The following is a 19,761-nucleotide window of genomic DNA, read 5'->3' as shown; positions in this document are numbered from 1 at the left end:
ATGGAGGACTGTGATGAAACTTTGGAAGGTGAGGAGAAGGAAACAAGAGCTCTGTCATTTTCTGTTTGGGTTGGTGTTGCTGTTGCTGGGATGTAAACATTTTCTGTTCCCATTTTCTCTCTGCTGCAATGCACAACAGGAGTTTTTCAAAAGTCAGCTGTAAACAGCTTGATTAGTTTTCATCTCAATCTCATTTCATTTCATCTCTTTCAGTTAATAATAATAATAAAAGCGAATTAGTTAGGCGGGTGTCCTCTAAAACGCTCTGTCCAGATGAAAAGAATCAAAGAATTTAAAACAGTTTTCTTTTGTCTACATTTCAATTTTCAATTCAATTTATTTATAAAGCGCCAAATCACAGTCCCCTCAAGGCGCTTTTTATTGTAAGCTAAACTGTACAATAATACATGCAGAGAAAAACCGAACAATCATATGATCCCATATGAGCAAGTGCTTTGGTGACAGTGAGAAGGAAGAACTCAATTTTACGGGAAGAAAACTTTTAAAAGCCTAATTTTAAAAATATGGATAGTGTCAGTCTCCCAAATTCAAACTGGAGGCTGGTTCCACAGAAGAGGGGCCTGAAAGCTGAAGGCTCTCCCTCTGATTTTACTTTTAAATACTCTAGGAACAAAGAAAAAAAGGAACAAACCCAAATAAAATAATGTACCATCCCACATAGCCAGGTCTGGCCCGGATCTGGTGTCAAGCTGGCACTGCTAGCTGACTTCTGGCTAGTATGTTGTTAAGAGTTTATTCGTCTTATTCTGCAATCAGATGTGAGGAAATAACACTCAGACACTTTTAGCAGTTTGACGTGCACGGGTGAGAGCTCAACGGAGGCTCACACCCTGCGGCAGTTCTCTGCCTTTATTTATACATAGCATGAAGCATACAAATGAGGAAGTAACATGCTTATCTAGTCAAGCAGGCTGTTGTGACTTCTCGGAACATTATGTCCTCAAATAGTCGCTTCTTATTCTTGGGCGACGGTTTCCTGTTATCTTGGGCGACGGTTTCCTGTTATTGTCAGATAATGTGACAGCAAACAATTTCCTCTGTTATTGCAAAGAGCAAGCGGTTAGTTGTGCAACTGGTTTAACATGAACAGAAATATAAACACTTCTAGTATTAATATATGAATAATAAAATCTTAGATAATAAAAATCCTCTAACATATGTCATCCAGATATAGCCCAGGCCTGGCGTAGGTGGCACTGTTTATGTTATGGCATGCCACATCTGGCACTACGTTTAGAGACAGTGTGTGACTGGGTGAATGTGACATGTTGCATAGAGCAGTTTGAGTAATCTGGGAGAGTAGAAAAGGGTTATATAAGAATCAGTCCATTTACTGTCTGAACAGAGATTCGTCATGTTACTTTTGCACTATTATGTTCCGGCACATGTTGTTATTACATGGCTTGATTAAGGTACACATTAGGCTGACATCTGGGGCCAGAACTGAAACTGTTCTGGGCCAGCACAGGGCCATCAGTGTGTCTGCAACTGGCCTTGTGCTGGCCCACACATGGGCCAGATCCAGGCCATACCAATTTTGCTATGTGAGTATGAGGTCTTTATGATAAGATGGGGCCTGATAGAAAAATAGAAAACTAAAATTAAAGAGTAATAAAACTTGTGCAAAAAATGTTCACAACCAAAAACAATAATGAATTAAAAGAAACTTTAAACCAGGGGTCCAAAATGCACTGACCATGTGTGTGGTGTAGCCCCACACTCACATTCAATTATCAGTTCTCTTCTCCAAATTCTAAGGAACATGCTTGGTCAAAGAAAATTAGCTGAGACAAAGCTTTACCCCCCAAATTATCTATAATTTATTTAACTTTCAAAATACTTTTAATATAATTTTTTTTATATACCATCCATAAATTCATATGAATACTAAAAGCTTTAAAATCAGCGGTAAGGCCCAGACATGTGCACCTGTGACTGGAGGAAACAATTAGTCCACCACTTTTTACACAATGCAATGCATGCAAAAGGAATCATCACTACAATCAATCGCACGAAAAGAAAATTAATTAACAGAAAATGTATTCCATACATGCTTATCTGGTGTGTCTCAAGCAGATTGCCCGAACACAGCATCCTCACCACCAGCCTAGCAGCACATTTTCACACACACAGCTATAACCATATACATAATAAACGGCTATTTAAAGTGACAGAATCCCTCACTGGTATCAATTAAACAACTTCCTCTGCACACTGGTTACCACATCTGACAGCTCAAACACCAGGAAAACACAGCTGTGTACGATTGAGCATTTACAATACCACCCAGTCACAGCTGGCATCATTCTAGTGCAATAACCAGGCAGACAACGGCCAGTTACAAGGCCTGTATAAGCTTGTTTACCAGGAGAAAATTGGAGATGAAATAAACAAAGGCTTTGATTGTATTGTAAAATAATTATTTTCTGTTTTTAGCACCTGACAGAGCCCCCCCGGATCAAAGAAAACACCAGAACATCCAACCATGGGCGTCAGAACCAACAAGTATGGGCATCCCAGAGAGTGGCAGGAGTGTCCAGCAGGTAGGGATTAATTTTAAATAATAACTTATACATATTTTATAACAATTTTGGGGCTGCTTCCCCTGAAGCAGGCAGGATAGGACCTAAATGCAGACTCACGGAGGCAAGAATAAACTCAGAAGGTAGCTTTATTGCTGAACACTGGAAAATACAAAAATGAGCTAAACTGGACATACACATGAAACTAAACAGGTAGACAGGCAGAACACATGGCGGGGGAATAAGGGAGAACACAACAGTGGACAAAGGGAAACAGAGGGTTTAAATATACAAGGAATGACGAGGCAACAGGAAACACATGGGGACCACAACTGAGACAAATTAGACGTGACGAGACAGAGGAAGCAAACTTAAACACACTGAACATGGAACGCCAGATTATCAAAATAAAACAGAAACATAGTGAGATGTATACTGTAACAATAGGACGTGGAACACGCAGACATGAAACACATGATAGACTGGGGAGACAGGATGGATCACAAATAGAGGAACATGGGAACAGGCAAGGAGGACAAAACACAGACACGACTAAGGGGGCAAGGGAGAGCGAGGGAGGAACCCAGAGAGAGAGAGAAGACGAGAGAGAGAGAGAGACATACACGAGGGGCTGGGGGGAAAGGGGGTATGAAAGACAAGGTAAACATGTAATGAAACACAAGGAGAGGAACATGGGAGCAGAAAAGGGAAACAAGACTCGCGTTCTGTTACAAAGTAGGTATTTATAGATTCAGTTGATTGGGATTAAATGTTTCCTGTTGGATGGATTTCAGTTGTTGATATTCAAGAAATTTAGTGTTGCTGATTCTAGTTCATAAAAATTAAATAAAGTTTCCATCTTCTATAACACGTTATTTATCCTTTTCTCATGCCATGATTGAAAATTTACTATTTTCTTTTTGTGACAAATATCTGGATTATTCCAAATGGGTGTTAGATTACATTGAATAACTAAAGATTTCATTATTTTTTTAAATTTCCATCACGCTGTCAGAGAGGTGTTTATGTTAAGGTTTTTCACGCAGTTATGGTGCTTAATTCTTAATTAAGTTTTAGTCTTTGAATATGATTCAACTGTACCAGGTCTGAGAGCCTGGCGGAAAAACATACCTAGATATCTGATGTTACCTGACTTTAGCAGAGTGGTGGAGGTTTTCTGAAAATTACAAATCAGGGGCAGAACTGGTGTTTTACTCGAGTTGATGGAGTAGTTTGACATGCATGAGAACTTATCTATAAGTCTTATCATCTTTGTTAGTGAGGTTTGTGAGTTCCTAAGGAAGAGTAATACATCACAGGCTTATCGTATTATCTGTATTTCCAGTTTGAATTTCTTTAATATCTATATTTTGTCGGATTGCTGCTGCTAGTCGTTCAATGAAAATGACAAAAAACAAGTTGAAAAGTGGGCAGCCCTGTCTGTTGCCCTTCTGTAGGTTGAGGCTTTGGGAAGTCAAATAATTTATCCTAACGCACAAATTTGGAGAGCTGTACAGTGTTTTCATCAAATTTATGAAGAATGAACGAAATCCAAGTTTGTGTAGAACTGGTAATACCAATTTCCAGTTTACCCAGTCAAATACTTTCTCTGCATCTAAAGACAACACTGTAGTTTGTAATTTGTTGATGGAGCAATAATCTATTATATTTATTGGTCTGCGTGTATTAATACCCTTAATAAAATCTTTTTGGTCAACATGTATTATGAATGGAGTGATTTCTCACTTTATTCATAAATGCTCAGAATACTTTTTTTTTTTCTAGTAGGAGGTTTCAACAATTGTTTTACTCTACAACAAATTAGCTTACCATTGCTCCGATTTTTCTCCCAAAAACATGCTTTCTTGTATTTGGAAAACTGAGGATCATATAAGTATATAGTATTTCTTTCATTTGTATTGCATTTATTATATTTGTGTTCTTTTTTTTAAAAATCCTCTGCTGTGTAGCAGCTTTTGCAATCACAATTATGATCTGAATGCACTATTGTGCCAAACATATTTTCTTCATACAGTATTACATTATTTGTGTAGTATGACAATAATTAAGCTGATATTTAATACATACAGCGACCTGTTTGGTCAGGATGTATTATGAATTAAGTGATTTTTCTAATCTTCTGACAAGGGCATTGCAAAGTACTTTAGGTCTAAATTTATAAGTCACACTGGCTGGTATCTGAATGAGAGTGTAGGATGTTTGTCTGGTTTAAGGCTAAAAATGGCAGAGTTCATGATTTCAATTCAGTCTCATTTCCCTGTAAACCTGACTAAGCTGACTAAACTTAAAACTTATTTGGAAACTGATTACCTCAGAAAATTTAAGTCAACCAAATCATCTCTTTTAAGTATGCAGGTTCTATACAATTTTATTCACTGTTAATTTAAAAGTTTAAAACGTATTTTTATGTTTTAATAATTCAGCTTTACTTAAAAATTACATAATTTTATTTTAATGTTCAGATGTTCTTTACAATTTTATATTTTGATGCAACAGAATGTAAATATATTACAATCGTAACTCAAATAATGTGACTATTGATCAATTAAAAGATAAGTATTTACGTTTAGACTACTCAGAACTAGAACTTATACGGTACTTCAACCTTTTTTATTAAAATATTTATGGACATGTAAGAAGCATCACATACATATCTTTATACAATCACTAACATGGACAAGAGCACCAGAAAGTGAGCATAATAAATGCAAAGTGAAGAACATCCACCTTATATCTTTAAATACAGATAAAACAAACGAGGACATCATCATCCTCAAAATACAAATGAAGCTCAAAATATACAAAAAAATTGAAAAAACAAACAAACACAAAGTAGTAATAAACAATGGTTGTTTTAAAAAGATAATTTAAAGGATATAAAAAACAAATACACAGGTACAAATAAAGGTTATTTATTAGCTTTTAAATAAGCAAACAATGCAAGTATAAGAAATTGAGGTAAACTGATTCAGCTGTATCGACCCAAATACAGAAGTTAACTCAAAGTGCTTTAAACAAAGTGCTTACTAACAGTCCAGGGTTTCAGTGGTTTGCCATCATAAAGCCTTATGAAGATTTTTTGGACAAAGTTACATTTCTGAATTAGTTTTCTGAACTATCTGTATAAAAAACAGGACACAAGTCTTAAAGCAAGCAAACTTGAGTGATTATCATTGAAACTTTTTAACTTTGTGGTAACAAATTTATTTTTATCATTATTCACCTGAAGATCATAAGCATTCAGGATATTCCACAGTAACTCCAATATCTTCACAGTGCGTGCAGCCTTCTGACGTTATAGGGTCATAAGTCACGGTGTGTTTCTGTCAAGTTCAGCATACAACTGGCTCTGTAGGTTGATGTCTGTGACTTGGTGGAACTCCACACAAACCTTCAAAGAACACAGAACATCAAACATGAAGACAAATAAGTGATTTAACGGACAAATCTTATCTTTAAAGAGGAATTTCCCGATTTGTGTGCAATCTATGTTTAAATGTTGTCCTATCAAATTTTTTAAGAATGAGCACTGAACCTTTGCAGCACTATCTGTATCACAAAGCTGAAATATATTTTTCAGCCTTGTGAGCAAATGAATAGAGGACATTAGACTGCCTCTTTTGTAAATTGAGAAAACACAGAAGTGGTGTGATCAAAAAAACACCTTTCTTTTTTTGATATACCTTTATTAGTCCGACAAGGGGAAATTTCATAAGGCTGCCGACCTATTGCACGCAATGGCGGCACCATCTTACCCTCCGACCATACATACATTACACAAAACATCACATGGGGAAGACAGGTCAGAGAGGTATAACAATGGAAAATGCACCACATGAGGAAAGATAAGGAGAAAAAAAATAACTCCCCCCAGACTGAGCTCCAACAGTGATGATCAGTTTGAGAACAGAAAAAAAAACACCTCTGCACATGAAAAAACTCTTAATACACCAAAGAAACACATGACAAGCAACAGGGGTGGGTAAAGGGTGAGAGACAGTACATCCGGGCCTGCAGCTTGTGCGCTGGTCTCCTTGATCCACCGACAACATCGGAAGGGAATAAGCTTCGAAGGCGTTTGGAAAGGGAGGGGGGATGAGTGCGTGCATATCAGTGTATATGTATGTGTGTGTGTATCCATAGTTCAGCTGAGACAGTGTCCTTCGCCCTGTCAGGCTAAGTAAACAGTCTTCCAGCCAACCCAGGTGGCCTTGCATGGAATGGGAAGGAACAGACTAAACACAGTCGTTATCAGGGTGTTGTTGTTCAGCTCCAGCCTTGAGACCGCAGCTGGCACCAAAGAGGTATCTGCATAAGTGATGGTGTTTTTACTTTAGTGCGAACAGCTCATATTTCTTCTAAACTACAAATATTTAATTGGGCTCACAGAAAAGAGGACTCTAAAATACATCTTTCAGTTCACCCATCTTTACGAACTCCACTGGAGCAGTCTGTGAATTTAAACTTCAGCCTCGGAAGGATAATGTTTTAGTAAAGATTCAATATTTCATCAGTACACTCAATATGCAATATCTAGCTAACTTTGAATCTGCGTATTATTTTTAATCGTTGTTGATAGAAGCTACTGCTACTGCTAGCTAAGTCATTTAGGAACAGAAAAGTTGCTAATGAGAACCAAAATATTAAGATAAAAAAAACACACTTGACTATGAGGCTGCTGTTGAAAAAACACCAGTTTTCCGTCCAAAGCTGACACACTTTTCTCAAGTGTGTCGTTAACACATTTTTGAACATAATCATTTAAAAGGGAGCTCAGAAAAAACATTTACTCAAAGATAATAATTAAGGAAGCAGTGTTTACTCTCAATCCCTGAGTCATGTACAATTATAACTACATATATCATTCAGAGAACAGAAAAGTTTTAAGTTTTTTAAACACTATAACAGATTTTAATTTATGTATCCACAATCTTTGTAAGTCAGGTTAACTGTTGGGTTTTAAATGTATATAGCCCCAAATCACAACAGTTGTTGCCTCATGGCTTTTTATATTGTAAGGTAGACTCTACAATAATACAAAGAAAGCAGAGAAAACCCCAACAATTATATGACCTGCTATGTGGGAAAGAAAAACTCCCTTTTTCTTCCCTAACAGGAAGAAACTTTCAGCAGAACAAGGCTGAGGGAGGGGCGGCCATCTGCTATGAATGGTTGGGATGAGAGAAGGAAGACAGGGTAAAAGACATGCCAGAGAATATTAACAAGCCCGATTCAGTGCAGAGAGGTCTATTAGCACATAGTGAGGAAGGTGACTGAAGAAGAAATACTCAGTGCATCATGGGAATCCCCCAGCAGCCTACACCTATTGCATCATAACTACGGAAGGATTCAGGCACACCTGATCCAACCCTAACTATATGCTTTATGAAAAAGTAAAGTTTTAAGCCTGATCTTAAAATGTCTGTCTCCTGAATCCAAATTGGAAGATGGTTCAACAGAAGAGGGACCTGGATCAGGATTTTAAGTTTAATTCTTGATTTAACAGGGAGCCAACAAAGAAAAACCAATATAGGAGAAGTATTCTCTCTTTTTCTAGTCCCTGTCAGTACTCTTGCTGGAGCATTTTGTGTCAATTGAAGGCTTTCGGGGAGTTTTTAGGACAACCTGATAATAATCTAATAATAAATCACAGTAGTCCAGCTTAGAAGTAATAAATGCATGAACTTCTTTTTTTTTAGGATAACACTGAGACAGGATGTTTCTAATTTTAGAGATATTGTGCAAATCACAGAAAGCAGTCCTGCATATTTGTTTAATATCCACATTGAAGGACACATGTTACATGAGTGGAGATAAAGTTTGATCCTTTTGAATTTGAGTTACTATTCTGAAAAAAGTGAACCAAAATTGTTTATAAAACTCTGCTGGAAAAGCATCTGGACCTAGAGCTTTATTATTTGGGAGATGCTGTTGGGCTTCATGGAATTCAGAAACTGAAATAGGTGAATCCAGAGCCACAATATGTTCATCATTTAGTTTTGGTAAATTTATATAAGAAATTCTTCAGTGGCACCATTAGGTTGATTAATCTATGTTGAGTATAAAGCTTCATAAGAGTCTTTAAAAGATTTATTTATTTGTTGTGGATCATGAGTAATGTTTCCAGTCAAATCCTTGATATAGAATAGTTGTTTTTTCTTTATTTGGCTTTAACTGGTCAGAAAGGAATTTTCCAGATTATCAACATGTTCGAAGTTCCTCAAACGCAGCCCTTGCACCAGAAATAATTTTCTCTTGTTAATTCTTTCGTTTAATTCTACTTTTAGATTTTTCAGGTTGTTTATTTTCTGTTCTTGTGGTGAGGCAGCATAGACAGCTCCAAATGATTTATTTAATCTTGTTCTGTTTCTAATACAAGCATTTTCTTTCTTATGAGAACAGTAAAATATTATTTTGCATTGCATTACTAAAGCTGTGTGTTCCTCCCAAAACAGTAGGTTAATTGGTTATTCTAAATTGTGCATGAATAGCGAGCTTGCAGTGCTACATAAATGTAATTACATTTGCACCTGCAATGTTACAAAGTAATCTAAAAATAAACAAATAATAAACAAATCTGTTTACTCTGAGTTTAGTTAGCTTAAACTAACTGACAGCTAAAGATTTTTATTTTTAGTTTTTTGCCTTAGGGATATATTCTTTGTTTTATGTTTATTTGATAACTATAAATGTACATTATAGGGAGTTTAACAGTTTGCATTCAGTTCCAGGATGTTCCTCAAGAAAATATATACAAATTATTATGGCTATTTGTCTGAGGTAAAACATGTTATTTTTTAATAACATGTTTGTTTCTCTAAAAACAAGCATTACTAAAGTGTTGCTTCTTGAAATGTTATCAAGGATTAATCATCCATTTGTGAATGTTAGACTGTCTATTTATACCCTCTAAATAAGTCTGTAGTTCAAAATTCGGTATAGAATTCTTGGCCTGGTTCAAAATGGACAAAAACCACACTGTGATGTTTCAGGTAAGTTGTGGTTCAAATATGAACAGCATGTAGGGGTTTAAAAGATTTCCTTCACACACTCTTGCATTTATAAAGTCTGAAAATAAGGAGCAGGAATGCAGAAGTTTAGCAATCCCTCAGATCACTTGATTATAATAACAGCTTAATCAAGTGGTTTCCTCTGTCCCTTGACAGCAAAAAGTATTTTAGGTGTGCAATCACATATGTTATATCAAGTCATTATTAAAATCAGGATATGTATTTATGGAGTTGATGAGCTACTTTGAGTAATCAATCAGACTAGAAATGTGTTATATATATATATATATATATATATATATATATATATATATATATTTATATATATATATATATATATATATATATAAAAACACCCAGCACGCCCCTGCGGGCGGTTTATCCTTCAAGCTCGGGTCCTCTACCAGAGGCCTGGGAGCTTGAGGGTCCTGCGCAGTATCTTAGCTGTTCCCAGGACTGCGCTCTTCTGGACAGAGATCTCCAATGTTATTCCCGGGATCTGCTGGAGCCACTCGCCTAGCTTGGGAGTCACCGCACCTAGTGCTCCGATTACCACGGGGACCACCGATACCTTCACCCTCCACATCCTCTCGAGCTCTTCTCTGAGCCCTTGGTATTTCTCCAGCTTCTCGTGTTCCTTCTTCCTGATATTGCTGTCATTCGGAACCGCTACATCGATCACTACGGCCGTCTTCTTCTGTTTGTCTACCACCACTATGTCCGGTTGGTTAGCCACCACCATTTTGTCCGTCTGTATCTGGAAGTCCCACAGGATCTTAGCTCGGTCATTCTCCACCACCCTTGGGGGCATTTCCCATTTTGACCTCGGGACTTCCAGGTTATACTCGGCACAGATGTTCCTGTACACTATGCCGGCCACTTGGTTATGGCGTTCCATGTATGCCTTGCCTGCTAGCATCTTGCACCCTGCTGTTATGTGCTGGATTGTCTCTGGGGCATCTTTACACAGCCTGCACCTGGGGTCTTGCCTGGTGTGATAGACCCCAGCCTCTATGGATCTTGTACTCAGAGCTTGTTCTTGTGCTGCCATGATTAGTGCCTCTGTGCTATCTTTCAGTCCAGCTTTGTCCAGCCACTGGTAGGATTTCTGGATATCAGCCACCTCCTCTATCTGCCGGTGGTACATACCGTGCAGGGGCCTGTCCTTCCATGATGGTTCCTCGTCTCCCTCCTCTTTCTTGGGTTTCTGCTGCCTGAGGTATTCACTGAGCACGCTGTCAGTTGGGGCCATCTTCGAGATGTATTCTTGGATGTTCGTTGTCTCATCCTGGATTGTGGTGCTGACACTCACCAGTCCCCGACCCCCTTCCTTCCGCTTAGCGTACAGCCTCAGGGTGCTGGACTTGGGGTGAAACCCTCCATGCATGGTAAGGAGCTTTCTTGTCTTTATGTCAGTGGCTTCTATCTCCTCCTTTGGCCAGCCTATTACCCCAGCAGGGTACCTGATCACGGGCAGGGCGTACATGTTGATGGCCCGGATCTTGTTCTTACCGTTCAACTGACTCCTCAGGACTTGCCTGACCCTCTGCAGGTACTTGGTGGTTGCAGCTTTCCTAGCGGCCTCTTCATGGTTCCCATTCGCCTGCGGGATCCCCAGGTACTTGTAACTGTCCTCTATGTCTGCAATGTTGCCTTCTGGTAGTTCAATCCCCTCAGTTCTGACTACCTTCCCTCTCTTTGTTACCATCCGACTACACTTCTCCAGCCCGAACGACATTCCAATGTCATTGCTGTATAGCCTGGTAGTGTGGATCAGTGAATCGATGTCTCGTTCACTCTTGGCATACAACTTGATGTCATCCATGTACAGGAGGTGGCTGACAACTGCTCCGTTCCGTAGTCGGTATCCGTAGCCAGTCTTGTTAATGATCTCACTGAGGGGGTTCAGGCCTATGCAGAACAGCAGTGGGGACAGAGCATCTCCCTGGTAGATCCCGCACTTGATGGTGACTTGTGCTATGGGCTTGGAGTTGGCCTCTAGTGTTGTACGCCACATCCCCATTGAGTTCCTGATGAAGGCTCTTAGGGTCCCATTGATCTTGTACAATTCTAGGCATTCCAGTATCCAGCTGTGGGGCATTGAGTCATAGGCCTTCTTGTAATCAATCCAGGCAGTGCACAGGTTGGTTAGTCTGGTCTTGCAGTCTCGGCTGACTGTTCTGTCTACCAGTAGCTGGTGTTTTGCGCCTCTGGTATTCTTGCCAATTCCTTTCTGTGTCCCGCTCATGTATTGACCCATGTGCCTGTTCATCTTAGCCGATATGATGCCTGACAGGAGCTTCCATGTAGTACTGAGGCAGGTTATTGGTCGGTAGTTGGAGGGGACTGGTCCCTTCTTGGGGTCCTTGGGGATCAGGACCGTCCGACCTTCGGTTAGCCATTCCGGGTGTCTCTCATCAACTAGCAGCTGGTTTATTTGTGCTGCCAGACGCTCGTGGAGTGCAGTCAGCTTCTTCAGCCAGTAGGCGTGAACCATGTCGGGCCCTGGTGCTGTCCAACTCTTCATACTGGAGACCCTTTCTTGGATATCTGCCACCGTGATGGTTACTGGACCCTGTGCAGGGAGGTCGCTATGGTCTGCCCTCAGATCCACTAGCCACTGAGCATTGCCGTTATGGGTTGCGTCCTTCTCCCATATGCTCTTCCAGTATTGCTCCGTCTCCAGCCTTGGTGGTGCTGTTCTCTTATTATTGTTCCCTTGCCACTGAGAGTACACCTTTGCTGGTTCTGTGGAGAACAGCTGGTTTATTCTCCTGCCTTCTATCTCTCTGGTGTACCTCCTCAAGCGGCTGGCCAAGGCTGTGAGTCTTTGCTTGGCAGTTTCCAAGGCCTCAGGTATGGACAGCTTGCTGTATTTCTTATGCACCTTCTTTGTCGCACCTTTCTGCAACTCCGTTAGTTGGCTCACCTCCCTCCGTGCTACTTTGATCTTGCCCTCTAGCCTCCTTCTCCATGGAGGGTACTGCCCCTTGTGGCTGTTCAACTTGTAGCCAAGCATCTATATATATATATATATATATATATATATATATATATATATATATATATATATATATATAGATGTCAGTGAAATCCATTCTAAAATGGTTTACTGTCTTCTCAATGAAGTACAAAGCAAGACCTTTTTATTCTGTTGTCATATATGTCAATGGTATCAACCTGATAAGCTAAATTTCAGGGTAATGTATTTACTTCCCAGAGTGGTCCAGTGGGTGAACACATTGATGACCAGAAAAAGAGAAAACCAGGAGATAAATCTTATGAATCATCCAAAACCAATGACAATGGTAACATTTTTCATTATACAATAACACAAAAAGCAAAAAACATATAAAAAGCTGAGTTCATAACTTTGAAAGGATTTGCAGCAACATGCACTGTGTATAATGCATATCTGGTTCATGCAATCCTGCAGAAACCACAGATGGTTACACGAGTGGAAACAAGAAGGTAGGAGAATAAACTTTTATTCAAAAGATCAAAATGAGTATTTACTCTGTTCTGCCATATGACAATGTAATTTGATTACATATAGTAACTCTTTATTTGCTATTTGTAGAAGCCAAGTCAAACAGAAACTGAGACACTGCTTGACAGACTTCACCTTCAAGACAAATTTCAGCAGAAGTTGTCACCAGCAGATTTTCTTCAAATACGTCCACCTGGGAAACAGATTGACCATGTAGAATCTGAGAAAGATCTAGCTCACACTTTTCTCCACAGGCTGATAATGTTGGACTACAGGGCCAGATATATTACTGTAAGACAAGATAGTCCTAAATCATCTCTCTCAGTGTCATCAGACACTGAGATAGATGACGATGATTTAGAGGAATTGTTTAAAACCACTGCAGGCACAAATAAGAATGAGAAGGCTCATGTGCATCCAATGGACGTTCAGATGGCAGTATTTCACTGCTCAGACAGCTTCCTGAAACAGATAATGGTTACAAAGCTCTCTCAGTGTCAGTATGCCTTACCTTTGCTTGGTCCTGACCCAGTCACAATGGAGATCGTGTGTCCTCTGTGGACTTTTAGAGAAATAACAAAAACCTGGAAGGTCATTCAGTGTGATTCAGACATTGTCACCATGAAGAGTGTTCCAGTCTACAAAGCTGAAACACCCTTGGTGTCTTTTTTCCGTCTGGGTTCTTTGTCAGTGTCTAAATCTCAGCTGATGAACACTTTGATCAACAACCGTCACGACACCTTCTTCCACAGAAACTGCCCAGGAAACACCAAGTCTCGCTATCTGATGGATGGTGTGGCAGAGATTGCCTGGTACTGCCCTGCTGGAAAACCCAATGATGCCTTCAATGACTGCATTGCTTTTTGTAATCTCCATGGTGATGCTCTATTGACTGAAAAACAGCGTGACATACTGATTGAAAAATCCTCTGTCAGTGTTTTTCTTGCGGCATCTCAAAGCAATGAAGAAAGTCGATCACTCATATCATCTCTTTTTAAGTCTCATAAGCCTCTCATTTATTTAACTATTGATGACAGTCGTGATGCTGTTAAGACAAAAAGTGGAAATTACATATTGGGCCTCAAAGACAAAAACCACTCAGGTGTATCGGAACAGCTAAAAAAGATCATCAGAGAAGTTTTGTCTTCTCTAGAATTTTCCAGCTTGAAACCATCCTTCCAGCTTGAATCCATGGCTGAGCTCTCTGGAATCAAAGTGGATGAAACTGACCCAGCCTGTCAAAGAGGGAAATCTGCTGCTATTAAAATAATCAATATACTTAAAAAGGATAACATGGATGTCTCAAAGATCAAAGATGAATTTCTCCCTTGTCAAGGCAAACTGTGGCATCAGTGGAGCAAAATACACAGAGAACTGTTTCATCTCAGCGGAAACATTGAAATGGAGAAAAGCAGACAGGAACAAAAACTGATGAAAATACGTCAGGAACAATGTGCTGCTTCCTGCAGTAAACTGATGCAGTTGTTCACTAGAAGTCTCTCATCATTGCCACCAACAGAGAAAAAGTATTTCCTGAAATGGACTCAGATCTTCATAGATGCCCTCTCCACAGATGATGTTTCTTCAATTCTCCAAAGTTATGGTGAAAAGTGGTCTGAGGTCTTGGCTTTGAAGAACAAGCGAGACAAATCAGATCTGTTATTAAAAAAACAAACTGAACTTGATGACATATCAAAGAAACTTCAGTCTGCAACTTTTGGTTTGGAGCACATCTTCAGAGAAATGGGACAGATCTATGAAGCCCATAAAACAACACAAAGAGAGAGCAGACACACTGACTGGTCTAAATACCCTGAGCTGGCTGCACAGCTGATGATATCAGGACACCCGATGGAGCTGATGGATGGCGATGCAGGTCATGTGCCTTTAACGTGGATCTCCAGTCTTTTAGAAGAAGTCATCAAGAAACTGGGGGACCAGAGAGTTTTTGTGTTGTCAGTTTTGGGCCTACAAAGCAGTGGAAAATCAACAATGCTGAACACCATGTTTGGGCTGCAGTTTGCAGTGAGTGCTGGCAGGTGCACCAAAGGTGCCTTCATGCAGCTGCTCAAAGTATCAGAGGAGATGAAGAAAGACTTGAAGTTTGACTATGTTCTAGTGGTGGACACTGAAGGACTGCGTGCTCTTGAGTTAGAAGGTAACAACACTCTTCATCATGACAATGAACTGGCAACACTTGTTGTTGGTCTGGGAAACTTGACACTGATCAACATCTTTGGAGAGAATCCATCTGAGATGCAGGACATCCTGCAGATTGTTGTTCAGGCTTTCATGAGGATGAAGAAAGTTAAACTTTCTCCCAGTTGTGTGTTTGTTCACCAGAATGTCACAGATGTTGCAGCAGCAGAGAAAAACATGGATGGAAGGAGACGCCTGCAGGAAAAACTGGACCAGATGGCCAAACTAGCAGCCAAAGAGGAAGTTTGTAATGCAGACTGCTTCAGTGATGTCATTGAATTTGATGTTCAAAAAGATGTGAAATACTGTGCCCAGCTGTGGGAGGGAAATCCACCCATGGCTCCTCCAAATCCAGGTTACAGTGAGAGCATCCAGGAAGTGAAGAACACCATCCTCTCTAAAGCTTCAAAGTCTGCTGGGATCACTCTCTCACAGTTCAAAAGCAAAATTGACGACATGTGGACTGCACTGCTGAATGAAAGTTTTCTTTTCAGTTTTAAAAACACACTTGAAATTTCAGTGTACAGAAAACTGGAAGTCCAGTATGGCGACTGGACCTGGACCCTGAGGGAAAACATGTTGACCATTGAAAACCAACTTCATAACAGAATTGAAAATGGAAAACTTGATGAGGTTGAACAATCTTATCTTTTTCAAGAAACAAGTAAAACATATGATGGAGTCAGAAAAGAAATGACAAAGTACTTTGAGGATGACAAAGAGAAAGAGATCTTGGCTCAGTGGAAAGGACGATTTGAAATAGACATTGAGGAATTTCTTAATAATCAAGTGAAAATGGTGAAAAGAAAACTGGATGGAGTTATCCAGCAGAAGAAAGCTTGTAAAAAGCTGGATGAGAAGAAATCAGAATTTGAGAACAAACTGCTACAGAAGAGCAAAGAGCTCGCTCAGCAGCTGAAGGATAAGGCCAAAGATAAAAAAGAGCTTGAAAGACAGTTCAACTCTGTTTGGAGTTGCTGGGTTACTGAGTTAACAGCAGATCCAAAACCTGTTGCAGAAATTAACTTGAAAAAAGATCAGTTAACTATCCTTAAAGAACTTGGTTTTGAGCGAGCTCTTATAAATGAATGCAAAAAAAGAGGCAGATACAAGAAAATATCAGACCTTGGTGATTATTCAGTTTATATGATGACAAGTAGTAATCAGTTGATTGGTTTTATACAAAAACATATTTCAAGTGGTTTCTCCCATGAAGAACAACAACAGATCAGATCGCTCATTGTCCAAGCTGAAGAAGAGTCACTTGGTGCAATCAAAAACAAACATGTAGCTGCAACAGGCTACACATCAGCATATTTGCATGAAATGGCCAATCATGTCACAGAAAAAGTTCAGAAGTTTCTGTCACTGAGGAAATGCACTTTAAACAAGGAGTTTAAAGTTGATCTCTTGCTTTATGTGTTCTACAGGGCAGAGAGTTGGCTTCTAGAGTCACACAAGAAATTTAAAATGAATAATGATCCAATCACTTATTTGGAAAGCAAGAAAACACAGTATTACACAGCTTTTGGAAGCTTTTTTATAGGAAACTCATCTGCTGTTGTGCTCGGAGAACTGATCTGTGAGAAACTGAAAGTCTCTACTGTTGAGGCTGTCTGTAACAAGACTTCCATTGATCTCGCTGGAAGGATGAGGTGCAATTTCCCAGCATTCAGAGGGAACAGACTGGACTTGGAACAACATATGTTGAGGTCACTCGCTGAGGAAGAAAACTTTGAAGATTTCATCACATACATCACAAATCCAAGGAAACAAATAGAAGATTTCATTAAAGGAGAAGTACAAAAATACATCTACATGGGTCACAAAGATGAAGCTGTGGAAATACTCAAGAAAAATGTTGATGACATCGAAACAACTGTGAGTCAAGCTTTATTTACTGCAACACAAAAGGTCCAAAATCAGAGAGGAAACACAGACATGTGGCTGAAGGAATTTTGTAATGTCCTAAAGGATAAACTGACATTTGACAACATTCCTTCTGAAAATTTCACTGACATAAAAAAATTTGATTTCCTCAAGGAAGAGATAGAAAAAGGACTTAAACCCATCATTAAGGACATGTATAGCCTCTCCCTGGTTACGCTGAATGAATCCAGGAAGAAGCCTGAAGAAATCCTCATTGATCAGCTTTGTAACTGTTGCTGGGTAAAGTGTCCATTCTGTGCAGCTGTTTGTACCAACACCATGAAAGATCACAGTCCTGATGACCACAGCACTCCTTTTCATCGACCCTCTGGGATAGAAGGATGGCACTATAGAGGTACAGTAGAGCTCATTGTCAACTTCTGCACAACAAATGTTGCAAGTGATGGCAGTTTTTACCCTGAATATGATTCAGAGGAAACAATTCCCTACAAACAGTACAAAAATGCTGGTCCGCCGTATGATACCTGGAAAATCACCCCTGATGGGTCTAAACTGGCATTCTGGAAATGGTTTGTATGTCAATTTAAAATGCAGCTGGAAAAGCACCATGGGAAAAACTTCCAGGACAGAGGAGCAATTCCAGATCAATGGAAAAAAATATCTAAAGAAGAAGCCATTAAAAGTCTGGATGAAATGTATTAATGAGTCAAAGAAACTGCAAATCTGCTGAAAATCTTGATACCTGCTTTCACCCAATAACTCGTTAATACCGCTGTGACAGTCTGATTTTGTATGAGTGAGAAAACTATTAACACAAAGAAGATGATATGAGTGACTTTAAGTTAACTCACAAGATAATACAAAGAGGAAAAACACAAGTCACATTCTCAATGTTGCTTCCATCTAGGCTTTCAAAGTTTGTCCAGATAAACACATTTTTAACCTGATTTTGTTATTTGGGATATCGTTTGCCTGTTCATAACAAACATTTTTTGTTTATCAAATAGTCAATAATGGAAGGAAACTAAATGAAAAAAACTGCTGTAGAACAAGTTAACCATCTCAATGTTCTAAATGCACATGAGCAATCTTGCCTATGCATGCATAGTTAACCACCAAAGGCCCATTTTGATCCAGGAAAAATCTGAGTGAAAACTGTAATGTGCAAATTATATGATGATAACACATCATTTTTTACTTTGACAATTTCTTTTTGTTTCTAATGTTTGAGCTAAAATGCTCAGAATTTTTATCTTCCTTTCTTCTAAAATATGTTCATTATATTCCAATGTGTTAAAGGTCTTTCAATAAAGAGTTGATAAAGAAAATATCCACTTTATCATCTCTGTTTAGTTTTTTTCAAGTTTATAATTGCAATCTTTTTTCCAGAGGATCTAGACTTTGAGAACATATCATTTTCCTATTCATAACAAACAGTTTTTGTTTATCAAAAAGTCAAAAATGGAATATAAAAACTGCTGTTGAACAAGTTAACCAACTGAATGTTCTCAATATATATAGACAAATCTTGCATAGAAAACATGCATAGTTAACCATCAAAGGCCAATTTCGAGCCAGGAAAAGTTAATTTCATAATTTGGCATTTTCTTTATGTTTCTAATGTTTGAGGTTTGAGGTAAAAATCTCAGAATTGTGTTAAATCTTTCTCCTCATCTTCTAAAATAAAATATGTACATTACATTGCATTTCTTAAAGCTCTTTACCAAAAATTATCTTACAATAATTTGAATCTGTCTTATGTCCTGTTTTTAAATGCATATATTTTTAATTATGCAACATTTATTCAATAAACAACACTCTTGATCATTAATTTCAAACATTGCATTTGAAACCACAACAAACATGTCATCTTTTCTATTTTATTGGTGTAATGTTCAATTTAATTTTAGATTCATTGTTTCAGTTAAATATTATTCTCACAGATCATATGATTTGAGATCAGATTTGTAACCAGTTATATCCACACTGAATTTTGTTTAATTCAACTTTTATTTCAGCTCCACTGTTGCTTTTTCTCAGCACTGTTGCAATTTTTTATTCTATTCTATAGCATTTGCAAATGTTTAAGCATGTTTGGTCAAGTGAAAAAAGACAATTGTCAGCAGTTTGAAAAACTTTTTGTTGTCTGTGTCTTTAATATTAAAATAGTTTGTGCTTCGCATTGTGAATGTTTTCATTGTGTACAACACTGAATGCATAATCTTATATTTCATAAATTGCACTGATATGGAGCGGCCACAAATTCAGCAACAACTGATGAATGACGGGTGAAACAGATTTGACAGCTCTCTGCCAAACTAAGCCAACTGGCTGTTTGTGTGGTCAGATTTGTAAATAAGTTTCAGTTACCTTCTTTTCACTTTTGCTACACTTCTGCCATGGCAGATCAGCAAATGTGTGTGGAGAGTTGTCTGTAAACAAGTTAATTCAATGCACTGTCCCTGAACTCAGGACTAACACGTTCAGGCATTCTCTCAGGCTGTACCTGTACCATAAATACTTACCACATTGTTGAGTACTTGTTGAGTACTCAACAATGCAAGTGTGACACTTGTAGTAGTGGTTGTGCTCCTACAAGGCGGGTGAC

At 38.7% G+C, this 19,761-nt stretch overlaps 1 protein-coding gene across 1 annotated transcript; it reads left to right on the top strand.

Moving 5' to 3' along the window:
• On the top strand, positions 1–18,317 carry LOC102789111 (interferon-induced very large GTPase 1-like). Its single transcript, XM_087835342.1, has 5 exons — positions 1–28; positions 2,458–2,564; positions 12,795–12,882; positions 13,011–13,045; positions 13,179–18,317. The coding sequence occupies exons 1-5, from the start codon at positions 1–3 to the stop codon at positions 17,853–17,855; spliced, it is 4,935 nt and encodes a 1,644-aa protein (XP_087691468.1). The 3' UTR covers positions 17,856–18,317.
• The last annotated feature ends 1,444 nt before the right edge of the window (positions 18,318–19,761 follow it).

Source organism: Neolamprologus brichardi, chromosome 22 (assembly GCF_056152115.1).
Source record: "Neolamprologus brichardi isolate AB-2024 chromosome 22, ASM5615211v1, whole genome shotgun sequence".
In the NCBI taxonomy this organism is placed as follows: Eukaryota; Metazoa; Chordata; class Actinopteri; order Cichliformes; family Cichlidae; genus Neolamprologus; species Neolamprologus brichardi.
The sequence above is the reverse complement of the archived record's forward strand: the minus strand, read 5'-3'. Positions and strand labels throughout refer to the sequence as shown.